General features: G+C 53.3%; 8 protein-coding genes across 8 annotated transcripts; 3 read left to right on the forward strand and 5 right to left on the reverse strand.

Annotated features, from left to right (window-relative positions):
* Nucleotides 1-279: 279 nt before the first annotated feature.
* J4E83_008063 (uncharacterized protein) lies at nucleotides 280-1,957 on the forward strand (the record flags this gene model as incomplete). The annotated part of the gene is made up of 2 exons (XM_049334960.1): nucleotides 280-391; nucleotides 441-1,957. 2 exons carry the CDS (start codon nucleotides 280-282, stop codon nucleotides 1,955-1,957), a joined length of 1,629 nt encoding a protein of 542 aa, XP_049185804.1.
* A 2,668-nt stretch (nucleotides 1,958-4,625) lies between these two features.
* Nucleotides 4,626-6,121, forward strand: J4E83_008064 (uncharacterized protein; the record flags this gene model as incomplete). The annotated part of the gene is made up of 2 exons (XM_049334961.1): nucleotides 4,626-4,907; nucleotides 4,958-6,121. The coding sequence occupies 2 exons, from the start codon at nucleotides 4,626-4,628 to the stop codon at nucleotides 6,119-6,121; spliced, it is 1,446 nt and encodes a 481-aa protein (XP_049185805.1).
* Nucleotides 6,122-7,446: 1,325 nt separating this feature from the next.
* ALTA7 (Minor allergen Alt a 7) lies at nucleotides 7,447-8,284 on the forward strand (the record flags this gene model as incomplete). Its single annotated transcript, XM_049334962.1, has 3 exons — nucleotides 7,447-7,503; nucleotides 7,610-7,665; nucleotides 7,783-8,284. The coding sequence occupies 3 exons, from the start codon at nucleotides 7,447-7,449 to the stop codon at nucleotides 8,282-8,284; spliced, it is 615 nt and encodes a 204-aa protein (XP_049185806.1).
* A 634-nt stretch (nucleotides 8,285-8,918) lies between these two features.
* J4E83_008066 (uncharacterized protein) lies at nucleotides 8,919-11,246 on the reverse strand (the record flags this gene model as incomplete). Its single annotated transcript, XM_049334963.1, has 3 exons — nucleotides 8,919-9,451; nucleotides 9,524-10,787; nucleotides 10,833-11,246. 3 exons carry the CDS (start codon nucleotides 11,244-11,246, stop codon nucleotides 8,919-8,921), a joined length of 2,211 nt encoding a protein of 736 aa, XP_049185807.1.
* Nucleotides 11,247-11,536: 290 nt separating this feature from the next.
* J4E83_008067 (uncharacterized protein) lies at nucleotides 11,537-12,916 on the reverse strand (the record flags this gene model as incomplete). Its single annotated transcript, XM_049334964.1, has 1 exon — nucleotides 11,537-12,916. The coding sequence occupies one exon, from the start codon at nucleotides 12,914-12,916 to the stop codon at nucleotides 11,537-11,539; it is 1,380 nt and encodes a 459-aa protein (XP_049185808.1).
* A 422-nt stretch (nucleotides 12,917-13,338) lies between these two features.
* J4E83_008068 (uncharacterized protein) lies at nucleotides 13,339-15,168 on the reverse strand (the record flags this gene model as incomplete). The annotated part of the gene is made up of 3 exons (XM_049334965.1): nucleotides 13,339-13,624; nucleotides 13,672-14,905; nucleotides 14,961-15,168. 3 exons carry the CDS (start codon nucleotides 15,166-15,168, stop codon nucleotides 13,339-13,341), a joined length of 1,728 nt encoding a protein of 575 aa, XP_049185809.1.
* A 4,189-nt stretch (nucleotides 15,169-19,357) lies between these two features.
* J4E83_008069 (uncharacterized protein) lies at nucleotides 19,358-20,876 on the reverse strand (the record flags this gene model as incomplete). Its single annotated transcript, XM_049334966.1, has 6 exons — nucleotides 19,358-20,061; nucleotides 20,108-20,289; nucleotides 20,345-20,422; nucleotides 20,474-20,643; nucleotides 20,694-20,803; nucleotides 20,861-20,876. The coding sequence occupies 6 exons, from the start codon at nucleotides 20,874-20,876 to the stop codon at nucleotides 19,358-19,360; spliced, it is 1,260 nt and encodes a 419-aa protein (XP_049185810.1).
* Nucleotides 20,877-23,290: 2,414 nt separating this feature from the next.
* Nucleotides 23,291-24,143, reverse strand: J4E83_008070 (uncharacterized protein; the record flags this gene model as incomplete). The annotated part of the gene is made up of 2 exons (XM_049334967.1): nucleotides 23,291-23,931; nucleotides 23,978-24,143. The coding sequence occupies 2 exons, from the start codon at nucleotides 24,141-24,143 to the stop codon at nucleotides 23,291-23,293; spliced, it is 807 nt and encodes a 268-aa protein (XP_049185811.1).
* Between the last annotated feature and the right edge of the window lie 143 nt (nucleotides 24,144-24,286).

Below are 24,286 nucleotides of genomic sequence, written 5' to 3' on the forward strand. Positions count from 1 at the left end.
ACTTTAGCAGCGAGCATGTGTCTCAAACAGCGTGAGGGCGGTGTAGAATAGGGGTCGGTGTGTGGGTGGTGGGCGTTTGCGTGTAAGACAGTTTGTGATTGCGATGCTGTGATTGACGCGAGCAGCGAGACGCGACGCGGTTTCCTCGGCAGGCACCCGACACTTAGCGGCAGCCCCACCCGCATGCAGGTGATCGCCAGTGAACCGCAACCGTCATTCCGTCAGCGCCTTGGAACCCACAACCTCTCTCAAGCATGAGGAAGCACAGCTCATGACAACATGGCCGTCGAGAAGAAACAGACTGCTTTAGCCTGTCAGAAATGTCGGACGCCCATAGACATCGACGCCTCCATCGACCAGCTCAACCCGGCCGCCTTTAAGCTACTGACTGGTACACGTCTATTCTGTAGACCACCACGCATCAGACTAACATGTTTTAGACTCGACGGTATCAGGCCAACAGCCAGCATCACGCATATCCCCCAACCGCCAGTCGCGTCCTCCGAACCCGCCCGAACACCTCAAGACATATCAAGATGCCGCCAAAGACGCCAGGAACCCTACCTTCAAGCGCAACATCCAAGGCGCACCGCCTTCGGGACCCTCAAATGGCCCCCAGAACCCTGCCATGTCGTTTATCGACGTACACATGTCCGAGTCGATGATAGACCCACCCTCTTCAGCCGTCCGTAGCCCAGATCGGAAACCACAAGCAGGCGAGACGAAGCCGAACACGAATGACAAGACACGACGGAAGAGCTTCTCGAACGGGCTGAACCTTCAGGGCGGTGCGAGTCTGTCCGATACACTAGAAACGACGAACCGCATGTTCGAGATACTATCAGCACGCTCCGACGTCGACCACCCTATATGCGTAGAATGCACCGAGCTGCTCATCGAAGGCCTGCAGAAGCGCCTAGGCGTAGCGACCCGCGAACGCGACGCATACGTCGACTACCTCCGCCGCGCCAACACCGACGTGCCCAGCACCGAAGAAGTCAAAGCCGCCGAAGCCGCCCTCAAAGCAGCCAAGAAAGCCGAAAGCACCGCCATCACGCAGCTCGAGAACCTCGAAGCCGAAAAGGCCGAACTAGACGCCCAGCTCGCCGCCCTAGAAGTCGAGAGCCGCATCCTCGACCAAGAAGAAAGCGAGTTCTGGAAGAGCAGAAACGCCTTCAACACCACCCTGACCACTATCCAAAACGACCGCGACGCTCTAGCCACGCGATACGCGCACGATGCGCAAATCCTGAATCAGCTACAAAGGAGAAGTGTATACAACGACACCTTCAACATAACACACGACAACCACTTCGCCACCATCAACGGCCTCCGTCTCGGCCGCCTGCCAAACCCGTACGTCGACTGGCCGGAGATCAACGCCGCATGGGGCCAAACCTGCCTCCTCCTCGCCACACTAGCCGACCGACTAAACTACAAGTTCGACGGCTACGAACTCTGTCCCATGGGCTCTACATCCACCATCACCCGCATCGAAACGAAAGGCGGCACCGGAAACACAGTGTCTGAATCAACACGCCAACCACAATCCACAAGCGCCAACTCACCTCAAGTAACAAGACAAAAACTCGAACTCTACTCCTCCGGCGACTTCCCGATAAATTTTGGGTTTCTACATAGAAAGTTCGATACGGCCATGGTGGCGTTTTTGGAATGTCTACGTCAACTGGGTGAGTTTGTGGAGAACTCTGCTGCTGCGCCGTCGCATGCTGTAGGTGGTGTTGGTGCGGGTATAGCGGCACCAGGAGGTGGACCACCAGGCGGCGTCAAGATGCCGTATGAGATACAGAAAGATCGCATTCACGATCAGAGTATCAAGCTGGCTTTGAATAAGGATGAGGGATGGACGAAGGCGTGCAAGTATACGTTGACGTGTTGTAAGTATTTGCTTGCGCACGCGAATAATGTGGAGAGTTTGGGTGCGAGGCGGCGGTAGGGGTGTAGGAATTGAGTTTGGGGAATGTGTGGTTTGCTGCTTGTTTGATTAGATACCCCATTGATCTTTTTTGTGTTTACAGACTTGACATATTTTCTCTGTTATGGTAATGGATGATCATGACGGGTGACTACGAGTTGGTATATTGATACGATAGAATTGCACCTCTACACTTCTGCTTGAATGCTACGGACTGAGTGCTTTGCATGGATCGCCCTCAACATCCGATCTCCTTATCTCACGTTGCATTATGGAAAGCTATGCACTGCACAAACGACTCCCTGTGAATGGACGCGCACGGCGCGTCCCTATCTCATGTGATACAGCGCCAGCAACAGGAAGCTGTGTACATAAGGCTCTTTCGTGTTCCCAATGCCCGATGTCCCTATATCGTGTTGCACCTACCTTTTGATGAAGATGCTACGTTGCGGGTGCTAATCTTACTGCGAGTTGTCTGAAGTCGTACAGAGATCCTGTGCAATAGTGGTTTTGAGCTACATTTGACCTCATAGCTGCGAGATAAGGATCGAGAGCTTATTCGAGGCTAGCATTTGGCTTGAAGGTCTATAGGCGATAGTAGGGTCGCAGTTCCGTGTTGCTGTACCCTAAAGCTTACTCTGATGAAGCCTTGCGTACATGGGCGTGTCTTGCGAGAGGTAGCACTGAGAGACATCTCCCGTTGTTCAAGATAGGAGACGGCGAGCTTAGAGGTCCAGCATGATGCCAGCAGGGAGTTTGACGGCCGTTTAGAAGATTGGAAACACCCGTTGTGTGCTCAGTCATGTTGCTGTCAACCAGAACCAGAACGGCAACTTACTGCTTTGATCGTCAGAACGTCGTGTGATGCTGTTGATGCGCTGCCACCGCACCGACCGGGAAGCACGGACACTACGACCGACTCAGCATCCGGGAGGCACCGACGTGGCAGCATGAAGCCCCTCTTGAATCAGGGGCGAAAAAGGAAGGTCACGATACTTGCTCGGTGGTGTTGCGGCTCCTAGCGCTGGGTAGGACCATGTCAGCTGAGTCGTACAGCCCCGTGACTACCTAGGTATCGGTGGCGCACGTCCAGCCGGACGAACAGCGAAGCCGGCATCCATGGGCGAGCAGGCTCGCAGCGGCATAACAGGCAAAGCCGATGCTCTAGTGGAAACGGAATGCCTATCCCGAAGCCTAGCTTGCCGGTGTGATCGTCTCTGAGCTAGATGAGCTTCGTGGAAGCGAGCTGGCCAGGGGTTTTGAGATCTTTGCGGGGTAGCGTATTTCCTTAGCTCATAGAAACCGAGAAAGGAAATTAGGGGTAAGAAGATGGACATTGGGGTGCTGTGGAGAGGCACAGTCGATATAGTGAACGGTCTGCTGTGCTCGTTTGCGCAAACACCCGTCGAATATGCCGTCAGCGATTGCATCATTCTAATCAATGTCAGCACTTCATACCCTGATTACTTCCGCTGTTTGGGGATCGCTGTGTAGTGTGCTCGGCTCAAGTGGTGGGCTAGAGTAGTTCCCGTAACGGTATCGATTCTTGGTTGTGGAGAAGTCGCATAGCGGGGAAGTTTCGAAGACGTAAGATAATACCAAATAAGCCCAGATGGACACGATGGTGAGAGGCCTAAGCTCCAACTCATGCAACAGACCGGAAAATACGTGTCACCAGGAGGATGAGCCCATGCAGGAGGAGAATTTGCACGATCCACTTGGATGTGAAGGTCATGACATGAGTTGTGCGTATGGCATAGCGTGCGACGTGCCTTGCATGGGGAGCAGGAAAATCCAGCACGTTCTGGATTCGTGGTATTCAATGGAAATAGGTGTTGCAAGGCTGGTCGCGTATGTGCTGTGCTGCACAGGCTAAGACGCTGGCAGTTTGACGACATAAGGTGCGAGACATGACATAGATGGCGACACCCGCAGCCGCAGCCGTAAACGCCTGGAGAAGCGGAGATGTCGAAAGTGCCCGGTGCGTCGGATGTAATATGGCACAGCAAGCCACACGCTCGAGATGTCGTGAGAAGAGGCGTGAGTACGGCATCACGACCAGGCGACGCGACGCGACAGCATGGAAGCAACGGAGGTTGGACCCAGCAGAGAGGCGCCATGCAGGCACGGGGATGATGAAAGATGGTCGGAGGGTCTCGTCAGAGATTTCCATGTGTCATTGGTGGTCAGGTGGCCTGCGGATTGAATTTCCTGGGGGTAATCGAAACGCCAGCCACGAGCCACGTGAAGCCAATTTTCTGCTTTGCTTCGCCGCCCCAGCAAACCCGAGCCCGCCAAGCCACCGTGACGTAAAGAGAACCTAACCTCACAACCACTTTCCATCGCAAAACTATACGCGTGCGACGTGCTGCTTACTGCCCTATTGGCTCGGTTGGGCTGTGAAGTGATCCTTCTAGCTCAGAGCCATGTCGGCCCAGCGTCCGAGTCGTTGGCGCTTGTGCATGGACCTGGGGAAGACACAAGACGTCTGACTAACAATGAACCACGGTGCTCTTTGTCCAAATAAATCTCTGCGGTAGGTGCTGCCTGACTATAAGAGCCCCGGAGTGCCTTTCACTCTGGAATAACTGCCTGACCTGCCACCTGATACATAAACCTACGGATCCCTCACCTGCTCTCACACCACCAGACAACGAGTCACCCTACCGTCACCACCGTCAATCATTCAATGCACATCAACGACTTCCCCTACGAAGTACTCATCCAGATCCTTGAGGAGGTCACCAAGGCCAATATACGTGATGGCCCCACGTATACATTTGGTCTCCAGCAGGCGCCACTGCCTCTCGAGAGGGCCAAGCTCCAGCGCTATGTGAGAGGCCCGGTCCCGCCAGAGCTCCTCAAGTGGGACGCAACTGCCACTCTACGATCCGTTTGCTGGAAGTGGCACGAGTGGGCTTTGGAGCACTCCATCAAGGACGTCTACATCCGTCGCTGGAAGGGCGGAGAGGTAAGCAGATCAACACACCTGACGATGAGGACGATGCTAACATGTCATAGCGATGGGCCGAACTTTCCAACAGGCGAGAGAGCTACCCACTCTACGAGCTCATTGACCGTCCGACTGGCACAGCGGTCTACCGCGACCCCTTCGCCTCTCTCAAGCGGACTGTGAGCATCTGCAATGACTACCCGCAGGTGGCCGCCAAGATCAAGCGCATGTGGGTGCACGGCTTCTACACCGCCGAGACCGACCGTTTGGTGTTCCAGTCGCTCAAGAACTGCACCAACATCACATCGCTCTCTCTTCCATGGACCACCATCCGTCACGTGGACGCCAATGCCTGGCGGGCTGTGCTCACTGGTACCGGCAAGCCACTCCAGTCGCTGGAACTTCAATGTGTCGACCCGACTTCGCAGCAAGCAACAGACAAGGATAACATCGTTGATGTGGAACCACTGCAGTCGGTAAACTTCAGTCAGCTGCGGCGGCTGAAGATCTTTGGCGACACTAGCTTCATGCCCATCACCGATGATGATCTTTTCGCCATCGCTCGCACGGCCACTCAGCTGGAGGAATTCCACTTGACCTGCAACTCCTCCATCACCATCGATGGTGTCATGGCCATTGTCAAGGCATCTCGCAAGACGCTCCGGGTCCTGGAGCACAGCCCGCGGTCACAGGATGGCTTCTGGCACCCGCATCCGGGATCACCGAGCGACTGTGAGCATCTCTGCGACACGTTCCGGAACTGCCCAAAGCTCGAGACTCTGTCCATCTCTCTCCCTTCTGTGTGCTCCCATCTCTTTTCCAACGACAATGCGAAGTTCGCAGGTGACCTGCAGGTACGTGCTCTGCACTTGTGCGAGCACGAGGACGGCCGCTCTACCCACGAAGCTACCGACGCCCTGCAGAAGCTTCTTGAGCAAGCCCGTCGCTTTATCCGCCTCCGCGCGCAGAGTGCCATTCCTCGCGAGCTGTACGTTGAGCTCTTCTTTGCAGAGTGCATCTTCGAGCCCGGCTTCCAATCCGTTCATGGCGACTTTTCGCTGGCGCAGGTCTCGTCAGACGGGCACTGGCCACAGAACGTCGATTTCAGCGGCAAGGGACCCTACGGCAGTACCGGCCTTTACGGAAAAGAGGAGGAGGCGCAGTTCCAGCGCATCGACGAAGCCGAATTCCTAGCCGGCGTCCGCAGGAGGCTCCTCTCTATCCAAACCTGATTGTGGATAAAACCACTGATAACGGCCGACTTCACTTCAACTGTAACTTTTATTGCGAAACCTATACTTACGAAATTACGACCACATGCATGAGCGACAGGCCTGGAGCCAAAGAGATACCAGGCTGGAGCAGCCATATTCTATTCATGCATTTGGGGAAATTCATAACGAGAACATGGCCATGTTCCGAAAAAGCGAATACTGCGTATTGATTACTTGGGATGGCGGGGTGTCTATTGCTTTTTTTCCATCTTGCAGTTTGTTAGCATTTTAGCGTTCAACCTTCAAATCAGTATAATGAATCAAGCTTCACACTCATCTGACAATCTTCCCATCGCGCATCATCTATGCAAACAGTCTTTCGCGCATATTCGATAGAGGAAACTTGCTTCAACCCCCGACCACGAGAATAGCAACACACGATTGATAAGAAACTTCGCGAAAGCTCCAATTTTGCCAACGGGTTCCACACCTTGGCGATCAAAGACCAACACCCCGCACCTGCAGTCCACGCACCCACACCCTCCCAAAGCAGACAAGCCCAGGTGCAGCTTTCCGCACTTTTTGCTTACACACCGCATGGTCATCCGTTATGTACGCCGGAAGCCAACCTCTTTCTCTATCCGAGCGATGGAGCTTACCAACCTAGAGTAAGGTCTCAGTCCCGTACACGCCGAACACCGACCGATTGTCTGCTGAATAAGAGGCACGGCAGCGCGGAAGATGTCCGCCCCAGCGAAAAAGTACTTGCCGGGCCCGGGACGGTGGGTTCCTCTGCAATTGACTCGCGATGCAGCAGGTTAGCCGGAGGAATTTTACCAACAACGTACCTTTCCCCAGCGAAACAGAAAAAAACGAATTGACAATCTCTTACCAAAGGCTCATGTAATCATCGGAAACGCCTATGACGCTACTGCACCGGGTATATATGTGGGGCGCTAACCGTCGGAGCTTTACTAGGAGTGGTATAGTGAGGAGCGCTATGAGGGGCAGAATGGCGCAAAGCAGTTGTTTACAGGACAGCTAGGTAGCTAAGCTCGCTCGGTGCGATTGGGCCGGTGGATGATGTAGTAGCCATGGCATGATGTATTGCGAGACAGACACAGTCTATGGGGATCGAAGACTGTTGACAAGGGGTCTGGGTTATCTCATGCACCATGCACATGCCAGCCCCCGGTGGTGCTGGTGCTGGCTGCTGGGTATAAGTAGAAGGTGCGTACCCCACCCCGGAAGCTCTCTTCTTTACTTCTTCACTACATACTCATCTCTCTCGAATCGTTCGTACTCTACTCGTTCTTTGTGATACCCCCCGGAAGTTATTCAAGATGGCTCCCAAGATCGCGATTGTTTACTACTCCATGTACGGCCACATCAAGAAGATGGTATGTTGCGATTGTGTTGAGATGGGGAGCTATTGTTGGTTGCGAAACGGCTCCCCACTCGATTGATTCCTGGCAATCGAGAGTCGCTGCTAACAGAGTTGAGTAGGCCGATGCTGAGTTGGAGGGTATCAAGGAGGCTGGTGGTGACGCCAAGCTCTTCCAGTATGTATTCCCTTCCCCATATCTCGAACACTATAATCTTCCTGCTGGCAATTGCATTTGCAAACGCCATATCACCATCCCCATCTCCCTCAAGACCACCAGCTAACCCACCTCCAGAGTCGCCGAGACCCTCCCCCAAGACGTCCTCGACAAGATGTACGCACCCCCCAAGGACGCCTCGATCCCCACCCTCGACGACCCCGCCGTCCTCGAGGAATTCGACGGAATCCTCTTCGGCATCCCCACCCGCTACGGCAACTTCCCCGCACAATTCAAGACCTTCTGGGACAAGACCGGCAAGCAATGGCAACAAGGTGCCTTCTGGGGCAAATACGCCGGTGTCTTCGTGTCAACCGGTACCCTCGGTGGCGGCCAGGAGACTACCGCCATCACTTCCATGAGCACGCTTGTGCACCACGGTTTCATCTACGTGCCGCTCGGATACAAGACAGCGTTCAGCATGCTGGCCAACCTCGATGAGGTTCACGGTGGTAGCCCCTGGGGCGCTGGTACCTTCTCCGCTGGTGACGGCAGCAGGCAGCCCTCTGAGCTTGAGCTTAACATTGCCAAGGCTCAGGGTAAGGCTTTCTACGAGGCGGTTGCTAAGGCCCACCAGTGACTAGATGGCGGAAAGACTGCTGGCGATGCTGTGGGTGAGAAGAGCGTTGAGGGAGTGAATGGAGCGGGAGCGGCGACTAACGGTACTACTACTGCTGCGCCTGCTGCTGCTTCGTCTGCTCCTGCTGCTACTTCTTCATCGCAGCCTCAGCAGAAGGGGCCGGAAGAGAAGGATAAGGAGGGTCCGTGTGGATTGCCTGCGAAGTGCGATATCATGTAGACGGTTCTGTTGTTTTTCTTCTTCCGCTCTCTATAGTTCGCTTGTTTAGACATCTGCGCGACGAGATAAATGAAATAAAGTAATACCTTCACCAGTTCAGCCATCGTAGCTTGACCTATAATGACCGAATTGACTATCCAATCTATGTATCGGATAAAACACACCATGAAGAGTTACTAGTGATCATCTAGTTGTAACAAATGGCATATTACTCGCTTTATTGATGGATTTTGAAGCTCTTTGGTGAAGAAAACATTGGGTATCATTCTGTCCAAGTACTATCGAATATCCAGAACCAGACTGCTGAATCGGAAATCTATCACACAAGACCTCAACGAAGCTCTTACCACAAGAAACGCTCCGTCTATACCAACCCCAAAGAGAACGCCAAATCCCACATTTCACCCGGATCTCTCTACCCATCTTTCTTCCCCTCCTCCCCTTTATCCTGCGGAACATGATCATGAATGAACTCATCCACCCAATCCTTTACTCCATCCGCCTTGTGCGTCAGCCACTCCCACCAGCTTTCCTTCTTATCTCCCTCACCCTTCTCCCCACCTTTCCCATCACTCTTCTCACCATCTTTCAACTCGTCTTTCCCGCCACTTCCCGAGGGCGGCGTAGGCCTACTAGGCACATCCTCCAAACTCGGACTTGTGTCTTCTAGTCCGGACGCTGATGCCGCGATGCTAGACAGGGAGTTTAGGTCTGTTGCGGGCATGGAAGCGAGGTTCGATAGGTGTGGTAGAGAAGAGGGGAGGGTGGAGGAGGAAGAGAGGGTGTAAGAAGACACGGGATCCTCGGGCGTTTCTTTTTCGTTGCCAGAGACCGAGTCATCGTCGGAGTGCAGGCCGACAGGCTTGAGCGGTAGGCGCAGAGTACCGTTGTTAGGCGCGGGATTCAGACCGATGGAGTCGCAGACTATGTTGTAGAGTTCGATGTTTTCTGTTGGGGTGGTGTTAGTTTATATTCTTCTGTGTATGTATGAATGGTGTGATGGATGAGATGAAGACTTACGAAACGGTTCCATCCTGCTTCCAGCTTTATGTGGGAACGCAGGGCCTCTTGCGATGAAGACGGCACGCATAAGCGGATGTTCATGATCGTATCCATGGAGTCCTTTCGGATGATACTCCTCGCCCGTCTTCAACCCCACTTCGACGTTGAACTCGTCTTTCGTCACAATCGCCCAGCCTGTCTTTGGTATAATCCACAAGGGAGCAATCCTGTCGTTTTTGCTAAAGTGGTAGCGCTCCGGCATGTTCTCATCCCGCAGGTAGACATCTAGGTTAGGGTTGTCCTTCGTACGTTCTTTGAGCTGGTTGTATAGACGATGGAGCGAGGCTGGGTCTTTCGGACGGAGACCGTAGAGGGGCCAGCCGTCTGTGTGGGAGAGTTCCGCGGGGTCGATGAGGTCCTCGAGTTGAATCAGGCGGGTTTTGTCTGTGGTGGCCATGCCGTGGTCTGAGACAACGATTACATTGACGATGTTTGTTAGGTTGCGTGCGTGGAGACCGGCTAGGATGCCTGCCATCATTGTGTCGGCGTTGGCGATCGTCTTGCGGATCTCGGTGCTGTTTGGCCCGAAGCGGTGCCCGTCGCCGTCTACGTCCGGGACGTACGCTGCGATAAGCTGAGGTCGCGGTGTGTTTGCGCTCGCACCAATGTCTTTGGGGCCGGGGAGATCGAGGAGTTCCATTATACGGTCGACCTTTGTAGGCAAGACTTCTGAACCGTTGTACTTGTCGATGTAGGCAATCTCTTGGTTCAAGATGTGCGCTTCAGAACCTGGCCACATGTGTACTGCTGTTCTGACTCCTTGCTTCTCAGCTGTCACCCAGAGAGGTTCGCCGCCCCACCAGTGCGGTTGTAGACTGCGCTTTGGATCCGTGTAGTAGAACTCCTGCTCGAGTTCTGGGTCCCAGAATGTGTTTCCTACTACGCCGTGCGCTTCGGGATACATGCCCGTGGCCATTGTGTAGTGGTTCGGGAATGTGACGCTGGGGAAGCTGGGCATCATGTACTTTGGCGATATCCCCTCTGCCACGAATTGGTTGAGCGTAGGTGTGAGGTTTCGGTATAGGAAGTCGGCGCGGAAGCCGTCGAGCGATATGAGGATTGTCGTCGGCGCAAAGAGTGAGGTGCCATTGGAGAGCATGGCTGCTGCTTCTTTGACATCTTTCGGGGTAGAGAGATTGTACGTGGCTGCGAGGAGAACGACGAAGAGGACGATGATAGATACGTATATGGCTATTCGGCGGTATAGACTCTTCCTGCGTACCTATCCTCTATTAGCTTCGCTCGCGCATCTGTAGACTCTACAAACCTTCCTCTGCGACTCGCTCGCAAGCAACCGCTGTTCATCGCTCAACGAACTTCTTCCGGATCGGAAACTCGTACTGGAAGCGCCAATGCCTTCTTCCATTTCGTACATGAGCGCGCTCGACTCTTCATTGCCGCCTTTCCTGCGCTCCTTCATCTCCTTCTTCTTATCCCACTTTCCGACCTTGACGCTCGAGGCTCTGCGCCCCAATAAGCCCTTGCCGCCATCTTTCTGCGTAAGAAGCCTCTCGCGCTCATCCTCCGAATCTAAAATGTCGTGATCGCGTTCGTCGAGCTCGCCAGATGGTCTGCCATCGTAGCCTTCGTCGTCGGAGGTGTGGTCGTACAGGGTGCGCTCGTCGGTGCCAGCATCGGAGCTAGGCACCCGTTGCGATTCGTTGTGCGGTTGCGAAGACATGATCGCGTCTTCAGGCGATATATTACATAGCTAGGTGGAAAAGAAACGTTGCGCCGCTACGGTGCTCAACATGTTTTGGGGGTCAGCGACCCCAGACGTGTCGCTTGGCATCCATGTTTCACGCGTGCAGGACGGTTATGTCGGTCGCGTAAAGGCGCTATTCGGTAATTTACTTTCACTAAACCTTCATCTAAAAATTGGGGTGAACAGAATATTTGACTTGACTTTGTTCATGCAGCAGATGGTAGATTATCCAAGATCGTACATTATTTCCGTGATTCAAGATTCGTTCACGCCATCACCAAGACCACGTCACGGCCGGCCTTCCACTTAAGACCTGCGCCAGCTATCTTCCCCTTAGAGCAAACCCACAACAACAACCACATATGCTCTGCAAGCTCTCCCCAATTAAACAGCTGCACCATCCCAAGAGCTTCAGAAGTACCCTTCTCTCTGTAGAGATATGCGCCCCAGCCGAGTCTGCCATCTTTCAGCGGTTCACACACGCCATCCCAAAGGTCTTTCTGAGCTTGCGCAGGCCAAGTCGATAAGTCAATGAGCCAATGACCTCGTTCATTGCCCACTGGATTGCGTGACTTTCCAATTGGTTTGAACTTGCCTGGATACTGTTTCTTGAGGGCTTCCAGGTAGGGTGTGACCTGCCGAGGCCACGTCTCCGGAGTCTCTACACCTATCTTCGGTGCTGGAGATTCAACTATTTCCGGATAATCGGTGAAGTCTATGGGCAGACCGGAATTGTCGATTTCTTGCACCTTGCTGTTCGCACTGGCTTGGTCTTCTGCTAATGGGGAAACTGGCTTTGGCGCATCAGATGAGCGGAAGCTTTCTTGCTGAGTTGGGAAGACGCTGCTGGATTTGGGATGCACTTCTGGAGAAGCAGGCGTCTTGGCTTCTGATATATCGCTACCTATCTCCAGGCGCGTACTTTCCCGACGATTCACATCTGCGAGAGGTACCTGGGGCGAAGACGTAGCGCTAGACGCATCCGGCTCTTCTGCTGTAGCGACAATCGTGCGTTCCGCTGTCTCAGCAGGTGACGAAGAAGCCTCCTGCGTAACATCCCTAGCGTCCGACTCGTCTCCGGACGTGTTCTCAGAAGTCATCGAAAAGCTATCTTGCAATTGACTCTGTAATGCTTGAACCGCAGCTTGCGTATCCTCAATAAACGCTGTGTCAGCATCCTCAGGACTGCTGAAGACATCTTTTATAGACCGCCGTTTGCTAGCAGCGCTTGACTTGGGGGTTGCTTGCGCTTTCCAGTTTTGATGGATACGTTCTAATCGCGCAAGCCGACTAGACGTTGGCGCAAAGTCGTCTTCTCCCACATCATCGGACGACGCGCCGACGTATCTTTTGGGATATTCATCGGACGATAAGTGAGATGGGAAACTGCCGTAGGAATCTTTGTTGGCCGATAAGATGGAGGTGTTGACGGACTCGCGAAATGAATTTCCTTTGTTTGGTGGCGAAGGGTCGCTCACTCGGGAAGCAGCAAACTGGCTCGACACATCGTGTTGTGGTGTCTCCTCAACGTTTTTTCGATGTGGTCTAAAGTCGAGATAAGCGTCGGCCAAGGAGCGGTAAAGTTGGTCGTTTTGTCGAGTAGCCGGAGCGGAGATGTGGACCAAAAGCTCGTGTTCATCGTCCATAGTTGAGTACGAACAGGTAGATCTTGAGCTTTCTCAAATCCATCGTAAGAGATGTATATACAAGCAGTCCAAGTAAAGCGCGCACGGATTGTTGTTGCGTGAGAGGACGGAAGAAGTCAAGTGTAGACGAAGAAGGGTTCAGCGGGTTCATTGACGCGACTTGGCAGGTACAAGTAAGGTCTGTGCACCTTCTTACAATCGAATCACCATACTTGTCGATTAGCATGTAACGGAGTTAGACAGTCGAAGGATATCCTCTCGATCTTCAAGTTCATATCACTGAATGTGTTTGTTCAGCTCGAGGACAGCATCGTCCAGCGTCGTCATTCAATGGTATGTCGTCTATCATGCATGCTATCATGTAACCATCCCTACGGATATCGCTGAAGAAAAGAACCGCATCCCTTTTTGTGACCCAAAAATTACTCCTCGTCATCCTCGTTCGGGGCCTGCATCTCCTCAATATCTTCCTCCTCGAAAGTGTGCATCGGTACTGAGTAGAGGCGGAGAAGAGACTTGTTGGGGTCCTTGACCAGGACGTATTTCCCCTCGTCCATGCGAAGTACCATGTCAACAATGGTACGGACGATAGCCCACCCGTTGTTGAGGTTGAGTGCCATCTGGGCGGCGAAGTCGCGGGGTTTGGCTGTGAGAACACCGAGGATGACGTGGTCGTTGTTGTTCTTGGGGTTGGTACGGGAGACGAAACTGTAGTCATGTTAGTTGAGTCGGATGTAACAGATTGAAAAACGTACCCAAGCTTCATGGTGTCGGCCTTGGCCAAGATACTCTGCGTAGTCCATCGTGCAAGCTTGCAGGAGTTGTTCTTCATCTCAGTGGCGAGAACAGCACCCCTCTGGCTAGCCAACTTGGACCTCCAGTCGAGCGCTCCACCAGCACCTTGCGCCTTGTTGTCGAACTCGTTGAGAGCCTTGATGGTCAGGTACTGGTCCTCGCCGTTGATGTTGTTCTTAACAACAGCGTCCAACTCCGTCCGGACAACCAGGTGCAGAGGCTCCTCGTCCTTGTCCAGGGACAAATCGAAGCGGCGGTACCTGTAGGCCTTGGAGGCTGGTGGGTCGGTCTCGACCTCCTCGTTGTAGAAGGGATGCTCGTGGGGCATGCTGACCTTCTGGCTCTCGGACTCGGTAACGACCTGGAGGGGGAAGATGTTGTTGATGTGTGTGGCTTCCAGCATCAGAGCACCAGGGCTGTTGATAGAGTCCTTGTTGCCCTCGGAAATCTCCAGCGGCGCGTCTGCGGCATTCTCGTTGACAGTGACCATGTCCAGACTTGATCCATCGCGCTTGTCGATGAAGACCTTGTTGCCCCGCTTGGTGAAAACCAAATCCCAGGAGTAGACCGACTTGGTGGCGCACATGAGCATGGAAAGAACACCATCGGTAGCGAATACAGTGCCCTCGTCCTTGTCGGCGAGCTCCTGCAGGATAGGATCGCTGGAGGTGGTGACATTGTAGGCGGCACGGTCGAGGACGTTGAGTTTGCGCTCCGAGGTCCTGGCACCGGGCTGCTTGTCGTAGCTACGGTCGTAGTAGTAGAGGAATCCGTAGTTGTCAATGTCCTCGCCCTCGTGGGTGTCGAGGTTGAGTTTGCTGAGACGGGAGAAGTCAATCTCCTCCATAACGTTCCATTCGGGCTTGACCTGGACGGAGGCATCGCGGTTGCGCTGGGGCTTGTCGTCCCTCCAGCCAAAGCGACGTCCTCCCCTGCCGCCACGTCCACCACGCTGGTTGTCGTACTGGTTTCCACCGCGGCCACCAACACGCTGGAAGGTGCCCCGCCCACCACGTTGCGCCTGCCCACCTCGCGCTCCTCCACGTCCACGGAAGACGGTGCCGCCGCCGCGTCCAAATCCTCGGCCACGGGCTGATGTGCGTGTGTTGTCGACGACGGAGAAGGTAGCCTCCTCTTCGGCGGCCTGGATGGCGAAGGGGTTGGTCTGTTGGTTGGCGCCGTATACCTGCTGGTCTATAAAGCCTTGTTAGTATCCATCTTCTTTCTCCTTCACCATCACCAAACATACCCCTGTAGTTGCGGTTGCCGTATTGCTGGCGTCCTCCCCGCTCGCGGTCCTTGCCCTCAGTCCAGTCGGCCATGCGCCCCAGCTTGTCCGCCTTGGAGTAAGGCGCGAACGGTACGCCGTCGAGCATCGACTCGCTGGTAACTGGCGGGCCCCATCCTGCAGTGTCGGGCAGCGCGGACACGAGGTCCAGTAGTGATGCGGGTGCCATTTTGTGAAGTTGCGGTAATGCTGGGCGCTCGTTGTTGCCGCACAGAAATTATGTGGGCAGTCAGATTTCGCGCTAACGAAACGAAATTCCAAGGTTCCTACCCCGCGCTCTCCTTCACTGAGCCTCACCACGACAGCGCTGCTAGACCATCGAACGTCAATATGTTTCTGCAGACCAACATTAGTCGAAACCACTTGATGGCGGATCACCCAGTAACGGGATGTACTGATGTCATCGAACGGCTAACAACAACGACGTTCTTCACTCTTTCCTTATCCGTTGATGTACTACCTTCGACTGCTCTTCAATCTATATGCAGTTCTCCCCTTGCGCTACCAAACACACACTTATAGCTTACCTCTGTCCAACCTTCCAGGCACGATACGCATAACTCATCAATTCTCTTCAAGTTTCTATACTGGCCATGAGTACACACAAACAGTTGGCGTTCCGTTAAGGATGATGCACAGTGCAGACACCAAATCCAGCCATGTGGTAACCGCGATCGGTACGTCGATACCATCTCTCGCTCGACAGTGACAAGATTTTTGCAACAGATAATGGTTCTGCACGTAAGTGCGGGTAGTTTATGCGCCTCACACGGATGTGATTTGATATTGGCATATAGCCACAGCTCCATAAGCCAATGAGTCCCCTGCTTCCTCAGATCCTTATACGTCATTCGAAACCGGTGAGCAACGCAGAAGAAGAACAAGCTTCTGTGTCGTTCTAGAAGCGTCTTGGCTGCATAAGTCGACAAGCTCAGTGTTAATAAGTCTGAACCTCTTTCAGTATGTTAAAGGCCTGACTTGAGTGTATCCGAACGTCTAATTCAAAGTCCTTCCCAGACTATCAAAAGCCACAGCGATTTCATTTCTCTTCTCGATGCATTCCGGTCCATCCATATGCACAAGATGCAGTACGAGCCTCTCGACAAGACGAAGAACGAGATCCGTGTTCTCGAGTTTCTCAATCTTTCCAGCCCAGTCCTGACTGAAGACATCGTCCAATGCTCCGTCAGGAACGTATCACTACCGAGCTCTTTCGACTCTCAACTGCATCAGCAAGGCTCGCAGAAACGAAAATTTCCGATAGCGTGGGATAAATTCACCAAGTCTGTAGATCTGCGAGACTCAGCCCTCGAGCAAACGAGACTCAATGCGGCCGTACATGCTGGTCTACATCGGCGCTATCCTCAGTGCAACGGCTCTCGTTACGACTGGGGAGACTTTGAAGCCCTGTCATACACATGGGGTAATGCAAGCGAGACAAACGCTATCAACATAAACGGTGTGCGCAAAAGCGTTCCACGCAATCTCGAAGAAGCCTTGAGAGCGTTGCAGAGCCAGGAAGAGACCCATTTAGGCATGTGCTACTGGGTAGATTCATTGTGCATTGACCAGGAAAATATCGAAGAGCGAAATGAACAGGTCAAGCGCATGCAAGAGATATACGGTCGAGCTAGAGCTGTGATAGTCTGGCTGGGCCAAAAGGATGAACAGGATAGGATCGCTGTTCAGAGAATGCACGGTAGATGTGCGGAAGACCGTACCCCGCAATCTCATTCCGAACTGCTCGCCCTCCTCGCTTTTGCACAAAAGCCTTACTGGAATCGGTGTTGGATCATCCAGGAGCTCGCAATGAACCACAATTCGACTCTTTTTATGTGCGGGGAGCTTAAATTGACGAGGAGACTGATTCAGCGGGGCATCCGTTCGAGTCAGCGTTTACTAGCGGGCTCTGATTATAGCAACCGTCAACCCCCCAACAAGTTTCAACGTGGAACGTTTGACATGGTCCAGCGGATACATGATCTTACAACGCTTACTTCCGAGACTGACTTTGGAATGACCCCGAAATCGCTATTGGATATCGTTCGTCAAGCCGGCGCAACTGATGAGAGAGATAAAATTTACAGCATACTCGGCCTGTTAGATTCTGATATCACCGCAGGTGTCACACCAAACTACTCGCTCTCAGTGCGGCAAGTCTATACAAATTTCATGAAGTCTTTCATCAATGCATCAAAACGGTTGGAACGAATCGCCTTTGGAGGTACATCAGCTGAGCAAGGGTGGCCATCATGGGTACCTGACTGGAGGGAGCCGTTCCAACGCCACAACGTCGAAGATTTGATACTTCGCAAACCGAGAAGAGGTTTACCTGCTCATTTCAGATTTATCGAGAAAGAAATAGATCGTACTTATCTTGCGTGCAGCGGATTCCAAGTCGACACAGTCGATGGTATCGCAGCTGAGCCACCTCTGGATTCTCATGCTACGCAATCAGGTACCGTCTCTGACAGATACAGTGGTCGAACTCTAGAAGCTATCGAAAATTCCTTTCGTATGAAAGGGCTCCCAATTAATTCGATGCTACTCTTCAAGATCCCGTGGAACTTGAGTCACGACATCGACGACAGCCTTGCCAACGTCCCCTCGGATCCGGAATGGCTCAAACTCTTTCAATCCAGTAACTTTGAAAGATGGGACAAGTTCAGGAAACACAACAAAGACTTCTGCATTAGCGGCCGGAAATTTCAAACTTTCTTTGCACAATCCGTCGAGCAAGAACAATCATCCGTCGAGCAACAACAATCATCCGTCGAGCAAAGAGTGAAAATCGCAATATTCCGGCGATTTACACATTCGGCCCTGGACTCTTTAGATCACAGGGCTTTGATAACGACACGCACGGGTTATGTGGGATTGGCTCCGGTAGCAGCTCGCCCGGGAGATGTTGTTGTTATCCTGCTCGGCTGTTGTTGGCCAGTAGTCTTAAGGCCGTGCGATGATGGTCTCTATCAAGTCATTGGAGAATGCTACATGCCCGGGTTCATGAATGGGGAAATCCTAGACCAGCAGCGGGAGGGACTCGTATCAGAGCAGGAATTCGTCTTGTGCTAGGAGGACTACCCGAGAGAGAAACCGCAACTACGACAATCACTCATCCGACTCCTCATCCTCAACCTGCTCATACTCGAAATCAACCTCAATTCCAACCCCTCCCCTCCCCGCTACCCTCCGAAACAACCCCTCAATCCACCGCCGTATCGCCCTTTTTGATGCCTCATCTACCTCCTCAGCCCCCGTCTCAACAACGACCTTCTTCAGCCCCTTCAACCCGCGCAATCCCCAGTTTCCTAAACTGCGTATAAATTCCGCACTGGGGGACTCATAGAACGCTAATCGTATGTTCTCGATCTGAAAGCGGCATGCACTCGGCACATCGCGCATGAAATCAGCGAGTGCGTTTGCGTGGTAAAAGCGAAACTCATTTGATTGAAATATCAATCCCGCGGTCTCGAGGTAGACCTGGCGACATACTGTTCGTCTGTTGAGAAGGTGGTATAGTGGATAGCGGCGGGATGTGCTCTTTGGGTAGCCAGAGGGTTCTACGCGAAATTGGTAGCGAGGAGAGATGCATGGACGAACTAGGATAAATTCTTCGGTGAACGCGTAGGCATAGATATCATTTCTGAGCTCGCCGGGTAAGCGGAAGAGAGGGGAGTGGAGGCGGTTATGTGTAGTGAGTGGACTGTTAGCGGCTTCCGATGACAAAGATTTGAATATGTGATATGGTACGGGTGTCATCATCTTACGTATCGGGGTGTATCGACATGGAAAGCTCGATTCAATTCAATTCCGATATACACAGGCAGGTGGCAAAGCTATAAGACTTGTGCTTCGCATGCTTGCTTGCTCCAAACACCTCAAGTTGTATCAGGTGGAAACACTCATCGAGCAATGGACAATGAACAGCTTCAACTTCAACTTCAGATCTTCATATCCATTAATTTGTTTTCAAGCCTAAGCTCTACGTCTTCTCCTTCCCCTTCCCCTTTGTACATCCTCCCCTTCTTCCTTCTTTCCTCTATGCAAACGTTGTTGAAAACGCGATTAAAAGTCTACTGATGATGAATAAGTGGGAACAAGCTGAAATCGCACCATACGATCCAGCATTGCTAATTACAAGGCTTAATAAAAATGTGTATATCCAAAGCGGGTCGTCAAAAACGTCAAATGTACGGTCTTTGTCGGATAGTCGTGAAGTATCGCTTGCGCTGCGATGCGTTGCGATATGATGCGAATGAACGCTAAAGTCGATTAGAGACGTGCCGCCCAGTCTATACGGTATGAGAAGGGTTCATCGTCGAAGGTTGTCTACCGTCCGGAACCAAGGAACATGTTTAGTCGGTTCGGCCCTTCCCATCAACAACACCATTCGCTCTTCCGTTCTTCTCATTCGTCTTCTTAGGAATAGTAAGACAGTTGATACCAAGGTAATCGCAGATGCTCGTAATAACCAAATGTGCCCACTTGCCGTACACAACAGCAGCGAAGACGAAGTAAGCGCGTAGGTACCAGAGTTCAAAGCTAGCGGAGATGGGACCGAATGTTGTGCCGGGGATGGTGAAGTAGGGGTGGTTGATGAGCAGGGCGCCTCCGATCATGGGGGCGAGCATGATGGTCCAGTAAGGGAAGGGCTGGTGTGTGAGATGCGCGAGGATGATCTTGGTTGTCATGCGTCCGAAGACTAGGGACATAGTCAGGCAGTAGAGGACGAGGTGGTTGTCTTCTAGGAGCTTTGAGTATGGCGATCCGAGCCAGGCCATGGTGGAGACGACGAAGATGACTAGCGGTGTCCATTCCTTGAGAAGGGGCAGCAGAGGCTCGTTCCTGGAGCGACGCGCTTTCGCTACGTTGACGATGCAGGCGGGGAGGTGGGCGGCGAAGAAGGTGAAGAGGATGATGGGTACCCAGAGTTCCTTCAGGGTTACGTCGCCGATTTCTGCTTTGTAGGATGGGAAGTAGGTCGCGAGGGGTTTCGACCAGATCTCTGGGCCGAAGTAGCCGGACATGCAGATGAAGGTGCATGCAAGGATGAGTCCCTCTGTGAGGAGTTAGTAATGTCCACGCCAATCAAGCAGCTAACGTACCTGTAGGACCGTTGAAGTAGCCCAAATACAGCGTATGGGTATGGTATGTCTCCCAGGTCGAGAAGAACATGGGCAGCACAGGGATCAGCGCAGTAAAGGCGCCAATCTTGGTTGAGCCGTATCCAACAGCCGCTGTCTCGAGGAGACTGGCCAAAGTGCAGTTCAAAGAATCAATCCCATGGCTACGTCACAATCAGTATCGTGATATTGGCGCATTGGGCTGTGTTTATCACGTACTCAAAAAGTTCTCCCAGCGGGCTCGAGGTGCCGGTTCGGCGCGCTTGCTTTCCGTCGACGTTGTCCATTGTGGAGTACCTGCAAGGGATTAGCGCAGTCCTCATCCTTCTTTGCTATTGTGTTTCTTACATCCACATGCCAAAGGCGAAGCTGTAGTATACCCATGAGGGCGCTGGTCCGACCAGATCCGGGATGTAAAGCTCTAGCAGGACGACGTTGCCCAGGATGAAGAAGAAGCCTAATAACGTGACGAGGTTCGGCGCCAGCCATAGCGGCAGCAGCTCGACAAAGGCATTCCACTATGTTCACGTCAGGGCGCGTTGCGATTGCGCGGGTGCAGGGTGCGTACGTAATGCTTGAGGATGTAGCGGGAGATGAAGGATTTGTCGACGCTCGAGTATTTGTAGGTCCGGAGATGTTGCAGCGCATCTTCGGAGACGCACTCATGCCTCGCGGTTTCTGCGCAATTAATCATGTCAGTTGGATGCGCGTCGGTGGATCGTCAAGGGGGCGTACCTTTGCTCGGCGGCATGGCGGGATTGTGTGTGACGGGGTGTGGGAGAGACATGAGTTTGGCGGGGCGGATTAATTTATATAAGGGTCGTGGCCATGTGGTGAAGCGGGGAATATGCGCTGCAGGTGCCGCCTGTCTCTTGTGGGATGGGATGAACAACGGGATGGCTCTGGCGGGCGTCAAACTTCTAAAGGGTACGGGTCCGTCGGCTCGGTAGAGCCATCTGCAAGGGTTGGTGCCATGCGAGATTGCACGTCATCGCTTGGCTCCAATCGCTCTTGCACGTGAAGATCACAGCCCGGTCTGGTGAGAGCATTACACAGTACAAAAACAAAGTACTTGAGATGCTAGTCTGAGACTGATGTGCAACGGAATGGGTTATCATTAGATACAAATGCCAACAGAACAACTGCTGTACAAGCTCTTTACACTGAGCTTTGCCACGTGGAGGCTCACCCTGCCTTCCGCTCACTCACTCAAAACTTCCAAATCTGTACCTCAACTCGGACGGCGCATCAACGGGCGTGGGCGCCGGTCGTTCCTTCAAAGCAGGTCCGCGTCGGTTATCGTTCTATGATTCCGCAGCAGCCTTCCTCTGGTCCTCCTCCCTGCGCATGTCTTCCAGGAATTTCTCCCACGTCTCGATAGTGCCCTGGAAGAAGTCGACATGCGCATCGGCGAGATCGCCCAGAGTATCCTTAAATTCGACCGCTTTGATGCGCTCAAAGTCCTGTACCTCCTTGACGGTATGCTCGTCAAAGGCCTCGCTGTTTTTCTTAGCCAGCTCAACTTCGCCCGTGAGTCGCTCAATCTCAACCTCCAGTTTGCGGACCCGTTGCCGGCGCGCTTGGTCGTGATCGATACCCCGGAAGTCTTCTACCTTGGATCGCAGGAAGCCAGACGCACCCATGCCGGCCCCTGTCGCGCTAGCCAACGAATCCCGATCCGCGGCAGATTTGGCAAGGTACTCACTCAGCTGCTCGAAATCGAGCTGCTTGGCTTCTCGTGTGCGGAGTAGTGTCTTGACGGCTTGGATGTATGCGTCCATGTCGCGCAGACTAGTGAGGTAGTTCTGGTCTGTGTGGTCGCGGATAGACTTGAACCCCTGTGAGGTTGTATTTACAGAAGCAGCGAAGGATGTCAGGTTCCCTTCGACCGCAGGTTCCATGGTCGTCAGCTTTTGGCACTGTGTCGCTAGATCGGCGTAGTCGGTCTCCAGATCACCCTGTCGCCTGGCTACCTTGACGGTAACCTTCTCCACATTGTTCAGATCCTCGCCGAGCTTGTTGGCACGCTCGACAACTTCGATGAAGCGCTGGTCCGGCTTGTGAATCTTGCTAAAGGTGTTGATGAGGCTTTCTGTGACAGCGTCCACGAAGCCGCCGCCGCCCTGGTCGGAGCCGCTTGCAGCTCTTGATGACCGTCCCTTCATGTGTTGATTCCAGTCCGGGCTCTCCAGAAAGTTGATAACCAGGGCCGCTCTCCGTAGCACTGGATGCAGTGATATCCGCTTGAGGAAGCGGTGCAGCGAGTGGGCGCGTCTCTGCATGAAGTCCGGGCCAAAGCGGTCTCCACGCACATACTCCATCTTGTGCTTGTCGGGCAGCGGCGGGACGGCGCATTGCGGGTACTCTTTCGAGAGCTGTTTCCAGAGGAAGACGAAGTCTGTGAAGCGGCGGCGGACGGAGAATTCGGGTTTCTGGAAGGACTGGAAGTCGGACTGCGGGGATGTTTGTTAGACCCCGAACACGTAGGAATAGTGGAGCTGCAGCAAGAGGCACACCTTTGTAGTTACTAGGTACGAGACATATTGGTTTGGTGTGCCTGGCAGCTCTTTCTGCGGGCTGCCGACAAACGTCTCCAGGCGCCCTTCGCTGAAGTCGGCCGCCATTGCGCGTCTACGGACCTCCTGTGGATCGCGGATGTGTATGAGGCGGCTCTTCTCAAGCTCTTCAAAGTCGCTAATCTGGTCGTAGTCTGGGTCGTCGAGCAGATCGTCAAACTGGTACGGCGGGCTTGTTGGCGTGGGCTGTGCTGGACAGCTCGGAGGTGAATCGGTGACGTCGGCTGGGTACCCGGGCTTAGCGCCCTCCAAGGTGGGCGCACGATTCCTGACGCGCTCGTACATGGCTTCAAAGTCGTCGGCGCTCCTATAAAGCGAATGAGAGTCTTTTACAGCAACCATAATATAGTGAGCGAGCTTCGCAAGAATGATTAATAGTGTATAACGAGTGCAGCTAACCGCCACAACCATGGAGGGTCACCAAGCATCTACAGTGAATGGAGAAAGTGCGACTTGTCTAACAAACACGCGCAATTGCCGCGTCCACACCGAAATGCCGCCAAACATAGCCCACCCTAGTGAGAGAAAACAGAGGTATCGTAAGTGACCTTTAACCAACCAAGACCTAATCCGAGACATGGAAAACTCATCAATCGTCATGGGCGCCGAAGCGCTTGCTGAACTCTTCAAAAAGCTGCGGGGTAATTTCGTCGCTGCTGTTCCCGTTGACCGTCCAGAGCACGCCAAGCTTGTCGTAATGCTCCAGCAGAGGCTCGCTGTGTTCCTTGAAGTTTTTCAACCGCGCCTTCCACACCTCTGGGTCGTCATCCGCTCTTTGTGTCAGCGGCTCGCCCGTGATATCATCCTTGCCATCCACCTTTGGCGCATTGAATGTCGTGTTGTAGACACGTCCCGATGCCTCGTGTACCCAGCGGTTGCATATCCGATCGATGATGATGTCACTCGGGGTGTTGAGGTTGACTACCATATTGATAGGTACGATGTTGTCGAGTTGGATCGCTTGAACGGCGGTTCGGGGGAAACCGTCGAGTATGAATGAAGCCGACGGCCTGTTGGAGAAGGTGTAGCGGGGAGCCCGTACTGCCGAGGGGATCATGACTGCATCTACCGTCGTCTCTGGCACGTCCATGGAGCTGAAGTTGAGCGCATATGGCCGCAAAGCGTTGTCTCTTATCCAACCGCGGTTCGTGAGTTCGTTGACGATGAGGCGCAGGATCATGGCGTCGGGTACTAGTTTGCCAGCCTTCATCGTGGATTCGGCGTGTATGCCTGCGCAAGTCAGCATTGGTCGGTATGGAGAGAGCAACGCGCATACCGAGAGGTGTCCGCTCCCGAACATTTTTCCTCAGCAAATCGCCAGAGCTGATTGACGAGAGCTCAGGGAATTTTTTCATCATGCGCTCCGTCTGAGTTCCCTTCCCGACGCCAGGCGCGCCGACCAGTATGATCCTGGCGGCCTTGGACAACCGTTGGACAGTCATTGTTGTGATGTGTGTTGTCGCTGATTTATGCTATAGAGGCGACTCTAGGAATATGCTGCTGGGAATAGTCCAGGTCGGTACGGTGAATAAAGCTCGAGGGCTCCGCCGAGGGCTCGTAGTTACTAAAACAAATCCATGGCGAA

This window comes from Alternaria metachromatica, assembly GCF_023757995.1.
Source record: "Alternaria metachromatica strain BMP 0045 chromosome Unknown scaffold_22, whole genome shotgun sequence".
In the NCBI taxonomy this organism is placed as follows: domain Eukaryota; kingdom Fungi; phylum Ascomycota; class Dothideomycetes; order Pleosporales; family Pleosporaceae; genus Alternaria; species Alternaria metachromatica.